The sequence below is a fragment of the Dermacentor silvarum genome, chromosome 6 (assembly GCF_013339745.2).
Source record: "Dermacentor silvarum isolate Dsil-2018 chromosome 6, BIME_Dsil_1.4, whole genome shotgun sequence".
Taxonomy (NCBI): domain Eukaryota; kingdom Metazoa; phylum Arthropoda; class Arachnida; order Ixodida; family Ixodidae; genus Dermacentor; species Dermacentor silvarum.
The window spans coordinates 145,389,356-145,410,936 of NC_051159.1; the positions used below are offsets into that span (position 1 = coordinate 145,389,356).

The 21,581-nt window shown below is 43.5% G+C and overlaps 2 protein-coding genes across 2 annotated transcripts; one reads left to right on the forward strand and one right to left on the reverse strand.

Annotated features, from left to right (window-relative positions):
- Nucleotides 1-489: 489 nt before the first annotated feature.
- LOC119456142 (phosphatidylglycerophosphatase and protein-tyrosine phosphatase 1) lies at nucleotides 490-6,603 on the reverse strand. The gene is made up of 4 exons (XM_037717756.2): nucleotides 6,351-6,603; nucleotides 5,956-6,036; nucleotides 4,325-4,516; nucleotides 490-1,678 (listed from the first exon to the last, which is right to left on the reverse strand). Exons 1-4 carry the CDS (start codon nucleotides 6,501-6,503, stop codon nucleotides 1,511-1,513), a joined length of 594 nt encoding a protein of 197 aa, XP_037573684.1. The 5' UTR covers nucleotides 6,504-6,603; the 3' UTR covers nucleotides 490-1,510.
- Nucleotides 6,604-7,149: 546 nt separating this feature from the next.
- Nucleotides 7,150-21,141, forward strand: LOC119456141 (electron transfer flavoprotein subunit beta). The gene is made up of 7 exons (XM_037717754.2): nucleotides 7,150-7,273; nucleotides 9,637-9,795; nucleotides 11,261-11,419; nucleotides 13,218-13,280; nucleotides 14,462-14,620; nucleotides 17,268-17,440; nucleotides 21,022-21,141. The coding sequence occupies exons 1-6, from the start codon at nucleotides 7,220-7,222 to the stop codon at nucleotides 17,436-17,438; spliced, it is 765 nt and encodes a 254-aa protein (XP_037573682.1). The 5' UTR covers nucleotides 7,150-7,219; the 3' UTR covers nucleotides 17,439-17,440; nucleotides 21,022-21,141.
- Nucleotides 21,142-21,581: the final 440 nt, after the last annotated feature.

Below are 21,581 nucleotides of genomic sequence, written 5' to 3' on the forward strand. Positions count from 1 at the left end.
CTCAACAGGGGAAGGGCTGTTGATTTTGTCTCTTTGGGTCCCATGTGTGACAAGGGTAGTTCAAGGGCACGTTACAGGTCCCAGAGCCCACAGGGGTATGTGCCATTGAGCTGGGACCTTTCCTACACTATCCCCAGGATCGGCCCACATGACAGGGGTATGTGCCATTGAGCTTGGACCATTTCTGCACTATCAGCAAGATCGGCCCACTTTTTTGCGTACACGAGACGCCACCGAAATGTGTACTTTATAACAAGCTTCGCTTGAAAAACAATGTGACCCTCAAAGGGTCAAAATCTTCAAGAGGAGTTGGGACAACTCCCTCTCGATTGTCCAGTGTCCTCATGGAAACAACCAAAGATCTGTACTCTGCAACGGGCCCGGGACACCCCAAAAAATGGTGTTCCACATCACTATTGCACAACTAATTGCACAATTTGCCAGAAGGTTGCAGTAAAAGCACAGATGTTTCCTCTTGACACACACATACCAGCTTTACGATTGCTTTATTGACAATTCCGTAGTTTAACTCTCACTCCTACTTGTGACCGACAATTACTCTTAACTTAGCATATAGCCTTTCTAGTTTAAGGGTCATGTTACTGAAGATATGAAACTAGCACAAAAGAGAGAAGGGAAAGGACAGCACTGAAACAAGAGCTTCTGGAAGCATACTGAATTAAAAAATATGGCTCTGTATAATGTGTCAGTGCTCCACCTGTTATTCTCAGTGATAAAGAAGACGAGCATCTAAAGCGACATCCAGTTTTTGATTAAATCAAATGCCGTTGCAGTGGTCTGGTGCACGCATAAAGTGTTAGCTCGCAGTTTCCTTTGAATAAACTAACAGTTGCAAGTGCAGCATTTGTCCTGTCACTTTCTTAAATTAAATTTTGGGATTAAACGTCCCGAAACTGCGCAGCAGGTTATGAAGGATGCCGTAATGGAGAGCTCCAGATTACTTCTGATCACCTGGGGTTCCTTAACATGCACATAACCCTAAAAACATTAGTATTTTTCTTCTAAATTTCACCCCCATCGGAATGCAACCGCCGCAGCTGGGAATCGAACCCGCGACCTCGTGCTCAGTGGCAGAACACCATAGCCACCGAGCGAATTCGGCGAGTCCTGTCGCCATTTTTTACTGCTGCCCTCATCTTTCTTATGCTAGTTTCTTACATTGAACAAGTGATTCTCAGCAACAAAGCAGTTACTTCAGACACCCAACACAGATTATGCAACACTATGTCTGCATGTGCTTCACACATATCTGCAGCTGCCACTGCAGATATGGGTGGGAGTAGGTACCTTAGAGAGAAGAGGAGGGTTTAACAGCATTGTCTAGCACATCAGAAGCCAGAGCTTCGCCTTCCTCGTGTGGGCAACAGAAATATAAATACAGGGGCTGGAAGAACTGCAGCATCACAACACTTCCAGCCCTAGAGTTATCTAGAGGCACATTGTAAAACACAAATATGCAATGAGTGGCAATGGCAAGCGAAGCCTGAGATTAGCCGGGACTGCTGCTGATGACTGGAGGGTCACCCGATTCCAGAGTGGCGGCAACATTTTTGTTGAAGTAGGTGTGCAGCGCCTCCCATTGGGCATAGTGCAGCAATATGTGGGGGCGTTTCTGACGCAGGAGATCCACGGTCTTTTGTGGCGTCCACTGGTACCGCTGAGAGGACAAAAACATTTTTAGAAATAACATTTAAGGTGTACTACTACAACGTCGTAAATTTTCGTTTGTAATGATGGCACTGAGCTTTTTGCAAAAGCTCACCCACCATTTGTGTACTAATTTCAAATGCGAAATATACCAAAATGCAGAAAGTAAGCTTTTTAGCTTAAAATTGGGTAAGCAGACAATTGACTGGAAACCATGCACACATCAATCTCACTTGCCTTGTTTATTCTACATCCAAGACCTACAGATGAACTGCGAGGGATGCCACACTTGAAAGCTCCAGATTAATTTTGATTTCTTGGAGTTCCTTAATGTAAACTGTCTGAATATATGGGCATTTTTCTATCCCACCCCCACTGTAATGCATCTGCTACAGTCTTGAATTAAATCTGCAAGCTTATACTTAGCAGCAGAGTGTCATGACCCCTGGGCCACCAAGGCCAATGTCACATGGAAAATAATGAAGGCTGGTGAGCTCATGCAATATGAAACAACCATATCATCATATGGTCATATGTGACTGAACAATAAGTTGTGCAGAAATAAGGTGAATGGAACCTCTTTCTTTCATTGCCTCATTCGACATATAACGAGTCTCAATGTCCACTATGCCATGCACATTCTTGCATTCTGTTCACTGCCTGTTTTGCCTGCACATCACAGCATTAAAGTCAAATAATGAAACTAGAACGCCATTGAAGGAAACACCAAAATGTGCAACAAGCAACAATAAATAGAAAAGGAAGAAACAAGTAGAAAAAGAGTTGCAAAAACAGCTGACAAGAATGATGGATGGCAAACACTGGGAATAGTGCAAGCAAATCGCTGATGCCTGTTGGAGGAAAACATCACGCATAATATGCACATTTCCTCATGGCAGTCAAGAAGGAAGTGACAAGCCACGGCTACTTTTCCTCAACACACAGTGGTACTAGGGAACGACAAAACTATCGACAACTAGCTCTTGCACATTCAGTGAGAAAACATCTCTTTGGTAACAGCACAGCTTGAAGGGTCATAAAGATTAAGATGCAAATCATTCTTTACTGCAAACAAAAAAAAGTTAAGTCCAATGAATGCATCAGCATGCATGAGACTACTACATTCCCATGACATATAGAGCAGGTCAGAATTCTAGCACAAAATATACAGACTTCTATACTAAGGCAAGTTGTTACTCTTTCTACACAATGTATGACTATAGCCTAGTAATTTGCTTTAATGTTAGGCCATGCAATAGAGGCACTACTTTCTCGTCATCAGTTGAAGTCAAAGCAGCACTTCAAACCCAGTGAAGTTTTTTTTTTTCTCCATAATTTTTTTTCTCTAAATTACCTTCACTACAGGAATTGTTTTACCAAAGCAAAGTTTCATGAAGAGTAATATCTGTTAATCATTTATGCAGTATTTATGTCATTAACCCTTTTCATACAGCAGTAAATGACCCCCCCCAAAAAAGGCCAAATTTTCCAGAGGTTTCCAGAAATGCGGTTGCATGAGGATTACACTTGTAATCGGCTATATTGGTACAAATTCATGTGACCCCTACACTCATCAACGATAGGGAAACGGTTGAAGAAACTTCGCAGGCTATGGCAAATACCACAGCAAGTGCAATCAGCTTAGGCAACTTGAGACTTCTTTATCAAGGTCAAACCTCAGCATGCATGCAATATGCACCAGTGACACAAAACTACAACAGCTTGAACTTAAGCTAGCAGAATTAAGTCGACAAAATGTTTCATATATGGGCGTCTTGCTTAGACAAGCTAAGCAAAGAAAGGCATATTGTAAGATTTCCTCCAGTCGAAGCACAACTATGTTGGTTATGCAATACTGGTTAACATGCACCGAGAGCCTGAATATCATGATATAAAACTTTACTTTAACAGCTAGTGAGTAGGTTTAATGAATGCTGCAGAAAGCCATACAGCTGCACTGCTGGTGACAAAACGTTTGAATGTGTTGCCTACCATGTCCTAAAATAGGCTTAAGAAGGACAGGTGGCGCAAGGTTAAAATTACTGAAAGAAATAGAAGATGCAAGCCTCACCGAGCTAATCATTTGTGAATTTAATAACGGCTCCAGGCAAAAATAGGATTTATCAACTCAAGATTACAGCGTTAAGCCGGCTCTTTCCTCAGGATTTAAACAATGGATGGCAGTGGAAATCAGCCCATGTTTGTTTTGTGCAGTTTTCCCTCCATAGTGAAACTATAGTGGTGGGCAACCTTTTGTTGCAATGAAGGGAAATATACAACGGAGGATCTTTTGCGTGTGTGTTATTACGCCAAGTATTCCGGCAGCATTTAACAGCACTTCTGGTTTCTTGGAATGGATATTGTATCAGTGTAGCTTCCTTGTGCGATGGCTACGCATTTGCCTGAACACTGAACAGCAAAGTAGAAAAATAAGTCAAATTTGACACTTAGTGGTGTATTTTGTCTTACTTTGCTTTCATAAATGAGATGTTACATGGATGAGAATGTGGGACTTTTTTCAGCCACGCTCTTACATGCGTGTCCTCTGCCTCCATATAGCTATCGCTTCATTGCCACAGAAAGTTGTCCGTGAGTATATCAGGTCATTCTAATTCGCAAGCATCCTCAAGGTGTGCAAGATAAGTGTGCAACAAACCTGCATCAGGTAGCAGCCAACAAGTGTCGCACTGCGCGTCCTGCCAGCCTTGCAGTGAACGTAGACAGAGTGGCCCGTGCCTTCAAAACTTTGAATGAACTGCACGCCTCGTTGGAGCTTTTCTTGACAGGGTGTCTCAAAGATGTCCGTAGTGCTCAACTGGAGGAACTTGACGCCACATTTCTCCCACTCCTGAAGCAGCAGTTGGAAAGGTCGCACACACAATTCACTACAGCGTCACGTCACCTTGTGTGTCATTTAATCGCTTCAAGGGATCATTCGCCAGTATACTGCCTACATTCCTAGATACAAAAAGTCTACCGTGTGTTCTTACACCTAAACTGTGGTCAGGCATATTACTGCAAACAGAACTCATGAGCTGGCAAACAAGCAGAATGTGCCCGTCCATTAAAAACAATTTAAAATGATTCTCAACAATTGAGCCAAATTGAGCCAGTGCTTATTTCAATGAACAAATTACATTGATGTAAGTTCCGTGGTAGCCTAATGAAAAAAGTTCAGCATTTGACGTGTATGCTCTGAACTTAGAGTTGCCTCTAATCTAAACCATGCTCTTAAATTGCATCAGTAGAGTATGTTCTACATCAGCCACCATGGCTAAAAGCACCACCGGCTGACACTCTTAAGGTCAGACCTTGTACACATACACAAATACCCCCAAAAGTGGATGGGAGAATAGCCGTAGCTCGAGTGGCAGAACATAGCATGCCCATTGCGGGAGGTGTGGGTTGAGCTACCACTGGTGGCAAGCTGCTTTTTCATCTACTTTCATTTCCCTTTACCTTATCATTTCTACATTGCAATTAAAACCACACGTAATTTCCCCTGTGCTTTCCCTGGCTTAATTGCCTATTAGCTTCATGTGGTAGTGCCTAACAAAAAATTCGAGCCCCTCGGTTTCCCTTCTAGTTCACCATAAGAGTTTTGTTGGCTAAAGTAACCACAGACTTATGCACTCAGGATCAGCACAAAAGGAGGTATTCAATGATACAACATAATTCAAATTAAGGACAACAGGTGAAGAATAAAGGACAGAACACACTTTCTCATATGAGGTTCATGTGATGCATAATAACATTAAGCTGTATCACAACAAGTTCATCAAACCACATGCAAGTGCTAGTTAAATTAATTAAAATATGCGAGTACACAAATTGTGCTTACATCATTTATCCAGTAGCAGTAAATAAAGTATGCTTTAGCTTAGATATTTTTTCTCAGCTTTTCATCATGGACAGCGCTCCACTATTTGGGAATGAATGTCCCGCTTATATAAAGTGTTCTTGGTCGGCGGTAACTATGTTGCAAATGTTACAATCTTATCCCAGTCAAGACCATGCTATCTAGCTGGATGCTTATTTAGATGAAACAAGCACACTAAACATGGTAACAACTAACGCACTAAAGTATGCCAAATTCGTAGTTGGCACAATATGCAACGTGCTTTTCCAAAACGGGTGACTGCTCCCACCTTTGTTTTTCTCTCACTCTCTCGCTCTGTCTCTCAATCTGAACAGTAAAAATACGCGAAATAAGTCGCCCAGAGCTTTCGCCAGCACTCCCGCTTCAGCGCTGCGAATGAAGTGTCCGCCAATAGAACTCGCACTTACTTCCTTACTCGTGACCCAATATCGTAGCTCGAAGTCTTCGTTCATTGACACGACCCCTCGCACGTTTTCTTCTTCGAGCAACTGAAAGGTGAAAGAGAAAGAAAGAACACGCATGCCTAAGATTATGCTCAGTAATTAGACTGCTACACACAGTAAAGTTTCGCGTTAGCAGGCAACATGGGAGCATTAAATTGCCGGCCGAACCAGATCGAGCCTTGAACTTTCCGAAACAAGTGCACGCGCGGCGCGCTAATTCACTCAGCTCCGCGGTAGTACCTTAAGAAGTACTTAAATTAATCAAATAGCGTTGATACGCAGCAGGTGCGGAGAAGGCCTCGGTTTCGCAAAGCAGAAACGAAAAAATCATGCATTAAGGCAGGAACGACAACCCGTACCTTTGGCGTGATGCTCCGGAAAGGCAGTGCTCCGAGGATAACGGTATCGTCAATGCGGTCGTACCACCGCCTCGTTGACACACGTTCCATGACGACATTATATATTAACGAGGGATAAAAAGTAACCCTCGAAAACATTCCGTGAAATTTCATGCAAGTACCAAACTGGTGCACTGGATAGTACCCAGCGCACAAAAGTAAAATCTTTCCGTGTAGTCTGCTTTAGGGCTTCGTCTGCGCGAAAGGAATGGTGGGAAACTCGCCACGTGACCAGACTGCCGCGCCGATGCCGATTGTTTCTTTCAAGCGTGCTTTCAAGATTCGCTTCTTCCGTGCTTCTTCGTCTAGCATTTAATCACAGTGAATAGTAATTGTTTGGCTACGTACCGTTCGCTCTTACTTAACTAAGCTGCGCACTTTGTGGAATTTTCACGAGAGGCACTGGCCTTGAGTGATGAAGTGTTTACGGTTTGCGAAGTAGCCGCCTCGTCTACTGTTTATTTTATAAAGTGATTTTATGCGAAATATTCATTAATTACTGTTAATTACTGAAGCAAAGTACCTGTTTCACGCTAGGCTCTAACAAGAGCAGATACGCATACATTTCTTCATTTGTCGCGCTGCTTATTTGATGCATTAAAGCCTACAGCCTTCCGAGAACATATATATTTTAACTGCTGAGAAATTATGCGTGATTCAGTGTTTATTTATTTATTTATGTGAGGGTGTAGAAGCGGGATTGAAAAGCGAAATTTTGAAGTACAGAAGTACACCATAGAGAAAGAAATTGAATTCCTTTCTCTATGAGTACACTCTATTTTGAAGCAACAGAGGGCGCATCCTGCACTTTCACATTTTAGGCTGCTATCATGGCGCTCAGGGTGCTCGTCGGCTGCAAGCGTGTGATTGATTATGCGGTTAAAGTATGTACCCGTGTTTATATCTACTCCGTTTCCATTAGCATCCATGCATTAAAGTTCCAGCTAGTATTGAGTCGGCCGCTGTTATTACTAGCCGTTTTTGTGCGTTATTCAGAACTGTTTGTATAGAGCCTGTGCTTTGCGAACGCACAATGAAGTTTCTGATTACTAATCATTTAACAAATTTTGGATAAGCGCAGACGAAATAAAACGTACGCATTTAGCTGTACTTACCACGTGTGCTTGCCTGTATAGATGTCGTGGAGCGCAAGATCCTGGCGGATAAGACCCTCGAAGCAGCCTATACGTACGGCATACTTAATCGCCAACCGATATGCCTCGCGGCTCGTAGCTGTAATGTCCTTCAGATTTGACTTTTTCCGGTTGCAGATTTGACAGCGTCTTCGTGGTAACATTGGCCCTTACATTAAAGTGACACCCGTTCCGCAGTATTATAACGCAGGTAGTGTCATTTGAATAAGTCCCATTTGGCTTTAAACTCGCGAGCGACAGCAATGTAGCAGACAAAAAGAATGTTTGCATCTTTGTGAACTACAAATGTAGTTGTCATGTTTCTAAAGCATACTTTTTGTTGCTATTCCACGCCTAGTCCTTTGCAACGTACAGTACAGCCGGCTACGAATCGTAAAAGGAGACCTTTGCCGACAAGAAAGAGCTTCGTAAAGACCGTGTATAGGTAGCATAAGAAATCATAAGCATGAACAGTATCAGCAGTATGCATGAAGGTTGTTCGGTATATCCACAATATCGATGTATCCGAATCCACGCGTGACAAATACGAATCCAGAATTCATCTTACATGGATTCGTCGTAAAATAAAAGCAAAGGAAAATGCCCCGTCGACTTGAGTGCAGACATTGTTATTGCTGCAGTTCGAATATTGTTTAAAGCAAGCTTGGTTTCATCCTCGTAATTTCGCACCTAGCACTTGCTTTGTTAACGTCAAAAGGCGGGTGGTAAAACTTCTGAATGTAATTAAAAAATCAAAGTTGAAGGTTCAAGGAAAAAAGACAATGAAATTGAGACCCGGGAATATAATTAAGAAATATTTTAAAGTGAGTGTTTAATAAACCAGCTTGTGTCAAAATGATATAATGGAACAGCCTTTCACACTCTAATCCTGGTGTTAGACAACATTTCGTAGTTGCAAATTACCTTGAAATGCACATGATTTTCTTTACCTTGAAGAAATTAGTCTGCCAATCACCCAAGTCACTCACTCAATATGTGCACCGTTTTGGGAATTATACATATAGGGAAGATAAGCCAAGCAATTACTGGTGAAGCTTTATGGTTCAGTATAGGACAATTATTTCTGTTTGCCCATGTTGAGGTGGGCATTTGTTTCCTTCTTTCCTTCAACTTTGATTTATGGCAGGGCTTCGATTAAAATTTTCAACCCGTAATGGAACCTTCTGTTGAAATAAACAATCGATTAACCAGATTTGTGGGTTATGTGTGTGAGCTAAGAAAATGAAAGCTTGATACTTTTCTTACATTTACTTTGTAAAAACACAGTGCTATTTGAACCAACATTTGCCTGTAATATCACGGTGGTGAAACCTTGCTTGAGTGGGCATTCAAGCATGCCAAACTCACTTGGACACAGTCATAAGGCCAGCTGCAGTGAGGGTATGCACTTGACCAGAGAGAGAGAACAACTTTATTTGAAACGAACCCCAGTCTGGGTCCACCACTTGTCCTGCTAGCTTGAAGTGAAGTGCAGCATGCATGGGTGACTTTTTGACTTTTAACCTGACCCCTGAGAGACGTACAGGTGCTATGCAAGTCAGAACACACAGTCTGTGGTAACTGTTGAGCAAGCGAAGTGGACATGTCAGTAGTGATGTTTGCCTGATTTTGCTCATGTGACCTCAAAAGACTAATTGTGATCAATAAAATTAATTGCAATAAAATCATTAACAATTAGTTGCCCATCCTTAACTTGAAGCTAAGTACCATGCAGTGAGTGATAGAACAAAAAAGCACGGGCATATAATTAAGTGATCGGGACACAGCAGTGCAGATAGGAGAGCAGACATGGGTAGCTAGCGTTCTGGTTGAAATTGAAATAGGAAGAATTGGAGTTAGGGGAGGCAATATGATGCATGGAAGTGATTACCAATGGTCCATTAGACTGACAGTTTGGTTGACAAAAGAAAGGAAATGCACTCGATTGTGGCAGATGATTGGATAGAGCAATATGATAGGGACATTTGTAGGCATTGTATGGAGTCAGCCGACGCAGAGTAGCAGCAATGGGCAGTCTCTGGTAAAGACCTTCTTTTGACAGTAAGCTTAAATTGGCTGATAGTGGTGGTGACCTTTTCTGCATCTTTGTACAGATACGTGTCAAGCCTGACAAAACCGGAGTTGTGACTGAGGGCGTTAAGCACAGCCTAAACCCTTTCGATGAGATTGCTGTGGAGGAAGCAGTACGATTGAAGGAGAAGAAAGTAGCGAGTGAGATAATCGCTGTCTCGTGCGGGCCTGCTACATGTCAGGTACGTTTCTTCTTTTTCTTTCTTGGAATCTAGTTGGATTTGGTTCTATAGCTACGGTGACTTAGAACTCTGCTTACATACTAATGTCACAATGTTTGAGTGACAGAGCAGAAGTACAATTAGGCTGTTGTTGCGTTCTTGGTTCTGTTGTGCTCTGTTTATGTTAGGTTACTATCACACCAAAATCAAACACAGGTAGCAAGGAACAAAGTGGACCTCCTCTGAAGCTTAATTACTTGAAATTGCGATGTGTTACAATGTTTGAAGGAGGCACTAAATGTCCTCTGGCCCCAAAGCTAAGCATCTGTGAAATGAATTACACTGCTGCCACACACGCTGGTGAATGTGAGAAGGGAGATACATCTTGTAGATAGATTGTTTCCTTGTCTGTGGGCTGCATTTGAGCATGATAATAAATTTCCCTTTTGTGTGTAAACCAGAGGTCAACATATTTTTTTGTGCACTTTTTAGGCACCACGGACGTGCCGCTACTTTTTGATTTTCATTTTTCTATCTGCGCTGCATGTAACGTGTTTCACAATGATTGCCTGATGCTACAAAAAGTAGGGGCTATTTAAGAATTTGTTTATGGTCGCTTTCATCCAAAGCCCCAATCCTGGGTTTTTTCTTGTCCCCATTTTATTTGTGCTTTTTTATTTCTCTTTATTTTTATTTTCAAGCATGTACCAGGTCTTCCAAAGATGCAGTTTACTAATAAACAGTTTTAGTATAGCATAATGTCTATTTACATAGACGCATGCAGAACAGCTACAGCCATGCTATGCGCACATCCTCTATGATACCTTTATTAGAGTTCCACATGGCAAATGAATGGCTAATGCCAAAGGCTGCGGTGCCATTGGTATATAGAAATCAAAGCACGTTCGTGGCAACGGCAGTGTGTTTGCTGGGTATGGCAATATCGCAACAGATGGCTGATCTCAATAATGACAAAACATCACTAGTACTTGGTCCTCGAAAAGACGCAAGACTAACTGAAAAATTATTTCACCATTTATTTTCTGCTGCAGAGCAAGTTACAAGGCTGAATTTAGATCAAAGTAGGTGGATTCAGCACCACATTGTTATTATGCTAATCATGCAAAGCCCACCACACTAATCCAAAAGTTATTGTGCATACATAACCTGCAAAGCTGTTATATATAGCATTCTGTGCATGTTCATTTTGGACCTTATTATAGCGTACGCTAGGGTTTTGCATATGCTATACTAAAGCTCTTTAAAGGTTAGGAACATCTTTGTGAAAGCATAAACAGGTTGCTTAAAAGCACAGAAACAGAGACAGTTGCTGACAGCCTCAGTTACATGACATGTTCATCACAATTGTGTGTCTTTGCACTTGACATTTTTGTTTGGTCTCTTGAGTACCAGAAAGCTTACATCTTTATTTCTGAATTCCTCTTGTCCTTCATTAAAACTACGTCTTGTTGACATTGTTTACCAGGAAACATTGAGGACAGCGTTGGCCATGGGTGCAGACAAGGCCATCCATGTGGAAGTAGAAGGCAAAGAGTATGAGACACTGCAGCCTCTACATGTTTCCAAAATCTTGGCCAAGCTGGCGGCTGACAACAAGGTGGATGTTATTATTGTGGGGAAGCAGGTGAGCATTGCTACCCTTGGTGCTGCTTGTGCTGTCTACTCCATGAACTTTCACAGGGTGGTCATTAATAGCTTTAGGGAGAAACAACTCTGCAAGGCCACTTCAAGTGTCCCTTGTTAAAGGATCTTTCACCAGGCTCCGTAGCAAATTTTGGCTATATGCTGGAAGTTATTACATGTCCACTAGGGAGCGTTCTATTGCAAGAATTTTTTTAAATTGGTTCAGTAATAGCACAGATAGAAATATTTGAAGTGTTGTGAACCAGTGATTTTAGGAGGCAAGCTTCACTGCCAACATAGGCAATCTCTCCACTTCCCCATCTAGCCTCCGCAAGCGAAACTCCTTCCCTGCATTCTCCCATACCGGAGCCAAAGAACCACGTGACGTATATGTCACGGCTTCCTCCCTCCCTTTTTTTTTCCCCCTTCTCTCTCTATCTCGCCCTTTTGTGGTACGGTGCACTTCCCGTGATGGTCTCGCGTGCGAGCTGTTTCGTTTCTCACGCTTCGCGCAGAGCACAGTTTTGCTTACTGTTTACCAGAACACTTGACTAGCTGTATAAGTCGGGGCCACACGAGCACTGCGGCTGACGCAAGGGGTTCGAAGAGTGCGACTGTGCACTGGAACCCGGTAGAAAATGGCAGATAGTTTTGTTTCCTGCATGCGTGATTGCGCGATGTGGTAACAAGCAGATGTAAGGGAAGTACGTCCCTCTTGCTGCGGCAAGGAGTAAAGCAGATTCGCTGACATTCAGTTTGTAGGTTTTATTATTTCTCTAAACTTTAATTCGTCTAGTGGAGCAACAGATTAAACAAATAACTCCTTTAGCCTCGAATAATTTTTGAAGTCATGGTAAGTGACATTTCAGCAATGTGAATTACGTAGGTGCACTTGTGCGTCTGACCTCAATCTCCGGCTGGGAGCAAGGCTCCCTTGAGAAGAAGGGCATGCGGCATTCGGCTTGAAATTTCAGCTGTTCTAGCGACGCACATTGTATACACTGCGCTTGTCAGCTTAAGATGGCCAAATATGGTGAGGGGCCCTTTAATCACGTTTGTCTTGTCGCAACCAAAAAATACTGAGCCAATACTGAGAGGCACCAGTTCCATGCGTGAAGCCCTCCCTTGCTTTTTGTGCCTGCGCATACATACATGTGTGCATACGTGTCCTTATCTTTTCAACCTAAGGCTACGTGCAGATTTATTAATTTAATTTATTCAAAACAGTTTTCTATCATAGGGTGTAGACTACATGGTCTTTGTGCTGAACTGACGTCTTTCTCTCTAATTTTATAAGGAAGTATTCCACATATGATCCAACATTCAGAGCTCGTTTTCTCTGAACCGGAAGCTCACTGGAAGCTCGTCTCTGCTCCAATGTGTTCAACATGCTTTGCACTGACATTGCCATTTGGATAAACTACACTGACCGTACTGCAAGCATTGGAAAGTTTGTAGTCTATATGCTCTGTACCTCACATCTGGTGCAGTAAAACCACATAAGCAATGAACTGGCAGCAGGTACATAAAGCCCAGTGCATTTGACGTGCTTGGTACACACCAGCAATGATATAGAAAGTATTCTTTGATGTTAACAGTCATGCGAGCCTGCCAGACACGAAACATTATGCAGTGGCAGTTGAAGCTAGTGTAGTCGGATGCCAATCAGCGATTATGTCAATGACAATTTTTAAGTCTCTTTGTCGTGCTTGCAGTTGCATTCTGAACAGTTTGTGTTTTTCTGAAAAAAAAAAAACTATTAGTATGTGTTGCTGTTTTTTTTTTTTTTTTTTTCATAGGCTATTGATGATGACAGCAATCAGACAGCCCAGATGACAGCTGGAATCTTAGACTGGCCACAGGTGAGGCTGTTTGCCACATAGGTAGATATGGCAAAGTTCTTAGCTGCAGAGAAAATGCAGCATTTAAGGACAAATGTCACAATGTGTGATCTATTGTTTAGCCTCCTGATATCTACTAGCATTCAGTGTTACCATTATCAAGAGGGCTGCATTGTTCACATTACTGTTGCCCAGACACTGTCTAGTTTCAAGCCAGTGTAACCATCAAACAGTATCCACTGATGCCACTTTTAATATGCTGCACATTCGAGAATGTATGTGAAGACGCTCTTCTGGTTGGAAAAGAGTAAATGTCAATGTGGAAAACCACTCATCCAATGCCGTTGATAACAATCTCCTTAATGGGTAACAGATTGGCACTGCACACAGTGTGCTAGCATCGTGGCCATTACGTGGATTTTTCAATAAAATATAAAATTTCCCGCTGCAGTGCCCTCTGCTAATTTTAGTTTTGTTTGGCAGGACAATTTTCATGCCACATACTTAGTACTGCGAACTGCAGACTGCATTCACTTCACGGAAAGGCAAGCTTATATTTGTTTTGTTTTTTCTAGAAGGTGTGCATTACAACTGCAACACTGTCTTTCTCTCTTGTATGCCAAGAACTTTTGTATAATTTGTTCTATTTGGGTTAGGACTTTTCTATTCTTCAGAGTCTGGCATGACTACAGTAGAACTTTGTTAAGCCCAAAATCTCTGATGAGTTTAACAGCCTCACAACCTTCATTTAGCCTTCCATATTTACTGTACTTCTGTGAAGTCAAGTTTACTGAACACAAATATTACAAAAGTCCCCCCAGGATTGTTTTGAAGGGGTGTTCTGTGAGCGGACAGGTGCAATGTGTCTTGGTCTGTGGAGCCTTGCTTAGGTGTTGTGACATTTTCGGTAGCCCTGCTGATAGCTGGTCACCACCGATTAAAAAAACAGTTGCCTATATGGCATAACTTCATCGATGCATTCCCAGTACACACAATTTCTCTGCGTGTTGAACTTCAATTTTAATTACACATTTTAATTAATACTAAGCTTATTTCCTTGATTGTCTCATGAATATATCAGAAAAGTCTTATTGTACATGTGCAAGTTAAGGGCAATTGCTTTTTTGTTCTTGTGATATACTAGATGTTGATCTGTGTTCCTTCCTGATCTACATCACTTCTTCTGTTGTATGTGCATCCAGGCTACTTTTGCTTCAAAGATAGAGAAAGATGGAGACAGCCTGAAGGTGACACGAGAGGTTGATGGTGGCCTCGAGCACATCAAGGTGAAGCTGCCCGCGGTCATTAGTGCAGATCTCCGACTGAACGAGCCCCGATATGCCACCCTCCCCAACATCATGGTTAGTGTTACTGAGCATGCCTTGCTCATTTTGTCTTTGCTGGGAGTGTGCTGGCTTGAAGCACAATTTCATCATATAGAAATCCAGCATGGGTCATTTCATTGCCTGTAGGTTGCTTGCATGTGATGGTGTTCATTACTGTGCTCTTGCTAGCAGTTTTAGAATGCAAAACGCATTAAAATTTTCTCACAGTCCAAATTTACAGAAAATAAAAGAGTTCTGGTTCACTATGTGACTTCTACTTCAGCAGGGTGTCTAATATGTTAGCGTTTCCAAATTCCCCTATGTTTCCAGGTTTTCCCCGACTGTTCTTATGAAATTCCATGGCTGTTCGTGACACTGGCAGTTCGAGCGCATTTAAAGAAATGGTTGTTTATACAGTAAAACCTCGATAATTCAAACTCGGTTAATTCGAAATTTCGGTTTTGAAGAATTTGAGCGGTCCCGTCATTCTCAATGCAAATTCTACCGGATAATTTGAATGGCCCGTGCGGCTCTATTCGGATAATTCGAAGTTTCCGGCTAGTAGCAACGTGCGGCGGTTTGGTTAGGGCGCTCCGTACAGTCGCCAACCGATTTTCCGAGCTCGTGGGGACTGAAAAATAGTCCGGAAAACTCGTTCGGCTGAAAAAAAGCTATTAGTCGGCTTTAAAAAAAATCTCTAATAATGCCCTGCCTCATACTACGCTTGGAGGGGATCGACTTGCTTGGATTTGCGCAGCAATGACGTCGTCTCCGTGTACAGTCGACACGAACGAAACCGCTCCGGCGCTAAGTACGCAGTTGTTAGAAGAGTAGAAGTCCCTCCCATACCCCCACGGCCTTTCGCACGAGGGAGGAAGTCATGTTTACGCTCTGCCGTGCGTTCGCTCTCCATGAAAGCGCGCGTCCTCCGCGCACTGTCACTCGCACATACGGCGGGCGTGCGGCGATGATTTTATCGCTCTTGGACTTTGTATGGAACCTCAGGGCGGCGACGCCGACGGCGAAAATCCGTTTGAAGTGTCCATTAATTGCTGTCGCAATAAAAAAACATCCCACAATAAATGGTTACGATAGTGCTGCACGCATATACTAAGAAAAAAAAAAAAGACCAGTACTCTGGCGCGTTTTGTCAGCCAAGGAAGAGCGGGCATGGCCTCCGAGACTGGAGGATTGCGCGAGCTCTCTATTGATAGCGCGCGTTCTAATCTTGGAGGCTATAAAGCGAGCTACTGGAATCCAAGCCAGTGCAAAATCCAACATGGCGGCCTCCAAGATTGGGTAGCGCGGCTCGGAAAGAGCAATTTAGTCCGCAAAATCGAACTTTGGGGTCTCAATTCGTCCGAAAAATTGGGTGCGAAAATTCATGAACTCAATGGGAACCCTGACGGTGCATTTTTGAAGTCCGGAATATCCAGCAAGTCCAAATTTTTGGAGTCAAGCACCACCACGCCCGCTTTCGCGGCAGTTATCGATTCCGTGAACATCGTCCGCAACTTTGTTGAGTGCAGTGTGGGTGATATTTGTATGCTACGTTTTTTGAGCCAGCTGGAGAGCATGGCACTAGGGGCGGCAAACCAGCGCGCCAAGTAATCCCGCATCGGTGATTACATTGAGTAATTTTTCTCGGACATAGGAAATAAAGGTGATTTCTTTTTGCGACAAGTTCTTGCTTGTTTTCTTTTTTATTATTCATTTTGGTTAATTCGAAAATCCGCTTAATTAGAAGAATTTTCGCGGTCCGGCGACCTTCGAATTATCGAGGTTTTACTGTAGCTCACCACATCACTGCCAGCCTCTATACTTCCAGTAAAGCATCATTCAGTTGGAATGCACTATCATATTCAACTGAATCATGTGCTTCGTGCACGTCCCAGTATGCCCAGGCTCACAGCCAGAAAACCAGCCAAGGAAACCATAATTTGCAGATTCCGTAGGTTCGGTGGAAACCATTGCTCCCTTCTGCCATATCACAATTGTCGACAATTATTGTAGGTACCAATTTCCCTGATTCGAAGCAACCAAGGTGAAAATGCATTTTTGTTCTATGAGTTGTCCAGAACTTGAAAATTCCCTGAAAATTCCAGGTTCTTCCCAATGATGGACAGCCCGTGACTACACAGCTACAGAATGCAATGAGAGGCTTACGCAGTGTCACCATTTGCCAACATAAGCCCTAAAACACTCCCATGTAGATTTTTCAAAAGGGCAATGCATACAAAAAAAAAATGCAGCCTATTGTCCCTTGTGCAATTTTGTTGATGTGCTGCCTTTTCAAAGATGATCAAGCTTAGCAGAGGAACATGACAAAAGCTAGAATGTCGGTTATGAACAATTACTGGTGGGAGCAATGTTACAAACCAGAATTGCCACTTTCTTGTTGGTAGAATCAGTGGTTTATACCCCCCCCCCCCCCCCCGCCCCCCCAACACTTCCACAGGGAGGAGCCAGACACCCAAATGTTATCCGAGATGATAACAATGTACCGATAAGGAAGAAGTGCATAATAAACTCTCTCTCTCTCTGTGTGTGTGTGTGAGTGAATGAGTGTGAGAGAGATATGAACACTGCCCTACATTTTCGCAGCACTCCCCTAGAATATCCACTAGCTAAAGTGGTGCACCATCTATGCCATGCTTCAATACTTTCTGACTGACCGCTGCAGAAAGCCAAGAAGAAGCCCCTGGAGAAGAAGACACCCAAGGACCTGGGCGTGGACGTGGGTGCTCGTATTGATATTGTGAGCGTAGAGGACCCGCCTACCAGGGAAGCTGGCACCAAGGTAGAGTCTGTGGATGAGCTACTAGAGAAGCTGAAGGCCCTGGGGCGTATCTAGAGGTAAGCCTCCCTGTTAAGGTTGAACTAGTATATCCAGGCTGTCACTGGATTGGCCTTGCACTGATCTAGTGAAAACAATGCGTAAATTAAGGTTACGTTGCACTGCTATTGAATTGCAATTAGAAGTGATGAACAATTTGCTATGAGATTGAGCGTAGTAACCACCTGGCAAAACCACTTATACTCCGTTTCATACATAGCAATGTATGCTGCAGAAGCTACGCAAGTACAGTGGAATCTCGATGATACGATCACGGCTAATATAAATTTTCGGATGATACCAATTTTTCTGCGGTCCCGGCCGAGCCCCATTACTTTGCAACGTGCTAGAAAACTGTTGTTACAAATCGATTTTCGACCCGCGTTGGTTGATACGAATAAATGCCGCCCCACCGACGGCCGCAAAAGAGAACAGCGCGCAGTCACGCGCTTTCTCGCTTTCTCTTTTGGTGCGGAAGCGCGGACGCGACGCCGGACAGCGCGGAGGCCGCGACTGGGCGCGAAGAGTTTGAAGCGGTGGCGCTTTTGTGCTTTTCCTCCTTTTCTGCGTGCCATCGGACAGAGTGGCTTCCGTGCTTCGGGCCGCGTTCTTTGTGTTTGCGCCATTTTGCCTAGTCGCAGCGAGCTATGTCTACCGAAATACGATCTCAGCTGATTCGCGCGGCCGTACGCCGACGCGCGGCAGCCTCCGTTGGCGCGTCTTCCGTCGGCTGCGTATCGGCTGCGTTTGTTACAAGATGGCGACGACGGATGAATTGAGAAGTGGAACAGCGAAACTTTGAGCTTTCGAATGATACCAAGATGGCGGCGCTCGGTGGCGAGAAATATGAGATATGGCTCCGTGAACTGCGGTGATATTGCGCGATTTAAAGCTGTTTTCTCGCCCTGCGCACTGACGAATTAAACTTTTTCGGGCACTTTTGGTGCGTTTTCAGCCAAACCATTTTGATGCAGCGTAGATTAGGCGTTGCAGATACCCAAACACGTGGTTGTCAAAAATAGATTTTTCTCACGATTTCCGTGATCTGATCCCCGAGTCCCCCCTTAATTTAGCTAGTTTTATTTGTGTTTGATGAACGAATTTCGGCTAATACGAATATTTTTCATGACCCCGTGAGATTCGTATCATCGAGATTCCACTGTATAGTGAAATCCTGATGATTGGAAATTCAAATTGACGGAGGATTTGAACTGCTCTGTTGATCCCAGCAAAGTCCTATGTATTCGAATAGAAAAAAATGCTTAACCTTGCACTCGGCCGCGCAACACTTGGAACAGCGAAGCTGAGCGATCGTAGCCCAGCATTTTTCAGAAGTGTGCGCAAACTTATCATCTGGTTTTTCATGATGATGATAATTACTTTTCGTGCATCTCGGTCTTACGGCCGTCACTGCGCATTGCATAACGCAGCTTGCAACACCGACACCGCGTTCCAATGCCGACACCTTGTTCCGGGAGACCCCCCCTCCGTGAATGCCTCTCTCTCTCGCTCTCATAGCGCGCAAACTTCGCAGAGCACGAGCGTACGAACGTGCCAGCTGTGGACGAAGACGACGACACTTGAATGCAATCGTATGGTTCGCATAAATGCACGTTCTGCAAGCGTGGCTCTATAGCCTAGTGGTTACGATGCTTTGCTTTGGGACCGGGAGTACGCGGGCTCAAATCCTGCCTCGGCAAGAAAATTCTTTTCTTTTCTTTCTTGGTAGTGTCTTGCTACGCACCACAAATTACGGCTGGCTCAAACAGCTTCGCTGTTGGAAGCACTCCCGCAACTTCAAACTCCAAGAAGCATGCAAGCATGCGTTTCGAACTAAATCTTTCACTCCCATGCACTGCTTCTCGGACAAGCACGAGCCAAAGGCAAAGGTTCGATGCATTGCTAGATACTGTAATGTTGCGTGCCATAAAAATGGCGAGGAGAGATGTGTGGGAAGCAGAGACCGAAATGGAGCAAGCAGACCAACACATGTCGTTCTTTCCCATCCGGCTTAAAACGAGCCCCCAGCATGCACTTGGTCACGTTGCTGTGCTTTAAGTAAGGTTGGTGGTTTGATGAGCACAGTCTTCCTGCAATGGCTGGAGGAACGAGCGTCGCGGTCGGTAATGCAATCAAGCATACGTGAATGCAGGGCGGGGCAAGTTGGCATGCGTCTCCTTTTATAGCGCAGCCATGGCTGTGCATAGGTGTCAGCGCGTCTGAGCGCATACACAGCTCACATGCCCTGTTTTAGGGCTGATATGCCGCATGTGCAAAGACTGTGCGAGCTGAGATGGCAAGGCATATGTGCTGTTTTCCAGTACGTTAATACTGGAGTTTGCGTAATCTCAAGTTCTCGTAATTGTAATCTGCCGAGGCTTTTCACAATAGTGTTGTCCCAATGCAGGCAACACTATCATGTGCAGGGATGGAGTGGATGCGTTAGCGCGGCTGGCTTTGCTTTGTACCACTGATGTGAACATATCGTCGACACTGCACGAAACCGCATCTTTCGTCACCGGCTCTCAAATTCAACAATTAAATTTTTTTCTCATCAAATTTCGTTTTCGGATTGCCTGATAATCCGGAACTTTGCGGCCCACTTCCATGTAAGAAAAATCTATCTGTGAATGTACTTATTTGCATTAAAGGTCGAATTTGAATATAACATATTAACTGTACATGGCACATACCTATTTAACTATCTTTCAAATGTGGTGCACTATTTTTGGTTTCTAATGTAAGCGATGAAAGAAGTATCTTCTCTAACCTTTGTAGTGTTGCCTGCTATGTATGAAGCCCAGTACATGTGAATTGCTTCTCTCGTTATTTGCCAGCCAATGATGTGCAAAGACTATACAAGTTCCTTGTTGCCCAATTGTTTGCACTTTCTTGTGCAAGAAGATTCTGTACTTTTCATGCAGAAAATGTGACGTTGAACATTATATTTCTTCACTGTGATCAAAGCACTTAATTACTAGAAAATTGGCTCAAATCGCTTGTGGTGAAACGCCACCGTGCACAGCCTCCCGCATTTTTAGCTATATCGCGCGAGCGTCCATCACATGTCATTTTAGCACCTTTAATCAGCAATAATCAGGGAGACTGGCAGAAGTATTCTCCTGTGCAGGAGTTGTCTAATGCGATGTTCCTTTCAGGACGACGTACGACCATATTATAGTGTTCTTGTGCGATATAGTTTAAAATGCGTTGTCTTCCATTGTCTTCCATGGGGGACTACTTATCCTTACTAATAGAGCTGCCACCTTTAGGTTAGTCTTGCAGGAAATAAGTTTGGCAGAATGCCAGCTGTAGGAGAAATATGTCAAACGAGTGCTCTTCACTGTGGACGTTGGAGGTGCAGTAGGATGTCTTCAAAACGTGGCAGCTGTAAAATGCTTGCAAAGGTGTTCAGTGTTGCAAACTATGGACAGGATCTGTCACTTTCAGAATGCCATTATTTGGCTACAGTAATTCCTTTCTCAACTGTCATGTTTCATGAAGATCTGTCGTGTACTGCTGGCATAAGTTTTTCGTTCACACTTTCAAGTGACTGCTCAAAGTGTAAAATTGCAATGGATGGTGCTTTGCTCCTTTACAGATGTCTGGCTCAACTTTGCGCAGCTGCATGCATCCTCCATGTTTTTGGTGGAAGCAAGGTAGTCAACAAATTGTACACTGTCCTGAAGTAATGCTTAAAATAAAAGATATTTTTACATTCCCTGCTGCTGCATTGGTGTTTCTGCAAAGATGCATCGGCCAAAGTTGATACTTCGACGCTGTCTACGAGGGTGAGTCAAGTAACGCCAGTAAATTTGTAACAAAAAAAGCGAAAGACATGCCGGCACCAGTTTCCTGTAAGTTGGCCGACTACCGTAAAAACAGCATAAACTATAATTTTTTCCAATTATTTGCGTCGCAAATTTTTGCACCATACGATATGCGGGTCCAAATCAAAATTTCAGCCAAAGATCGAGCTCAATGTTTTGGTTTCTTGTTCTTGTGCCCTAGTGAAATGGTCCAACCCACTCTGGGGTTCACCACCCGATTCATGGCCGATCGGCCATGAATCGGGTGAAATAAAATAATAAAGTTTTCAATAAAGTGAAATGAAATAAGTATCTTGCAATAATTGGGATTGAAAGCGTCTGCTGTTAGAGA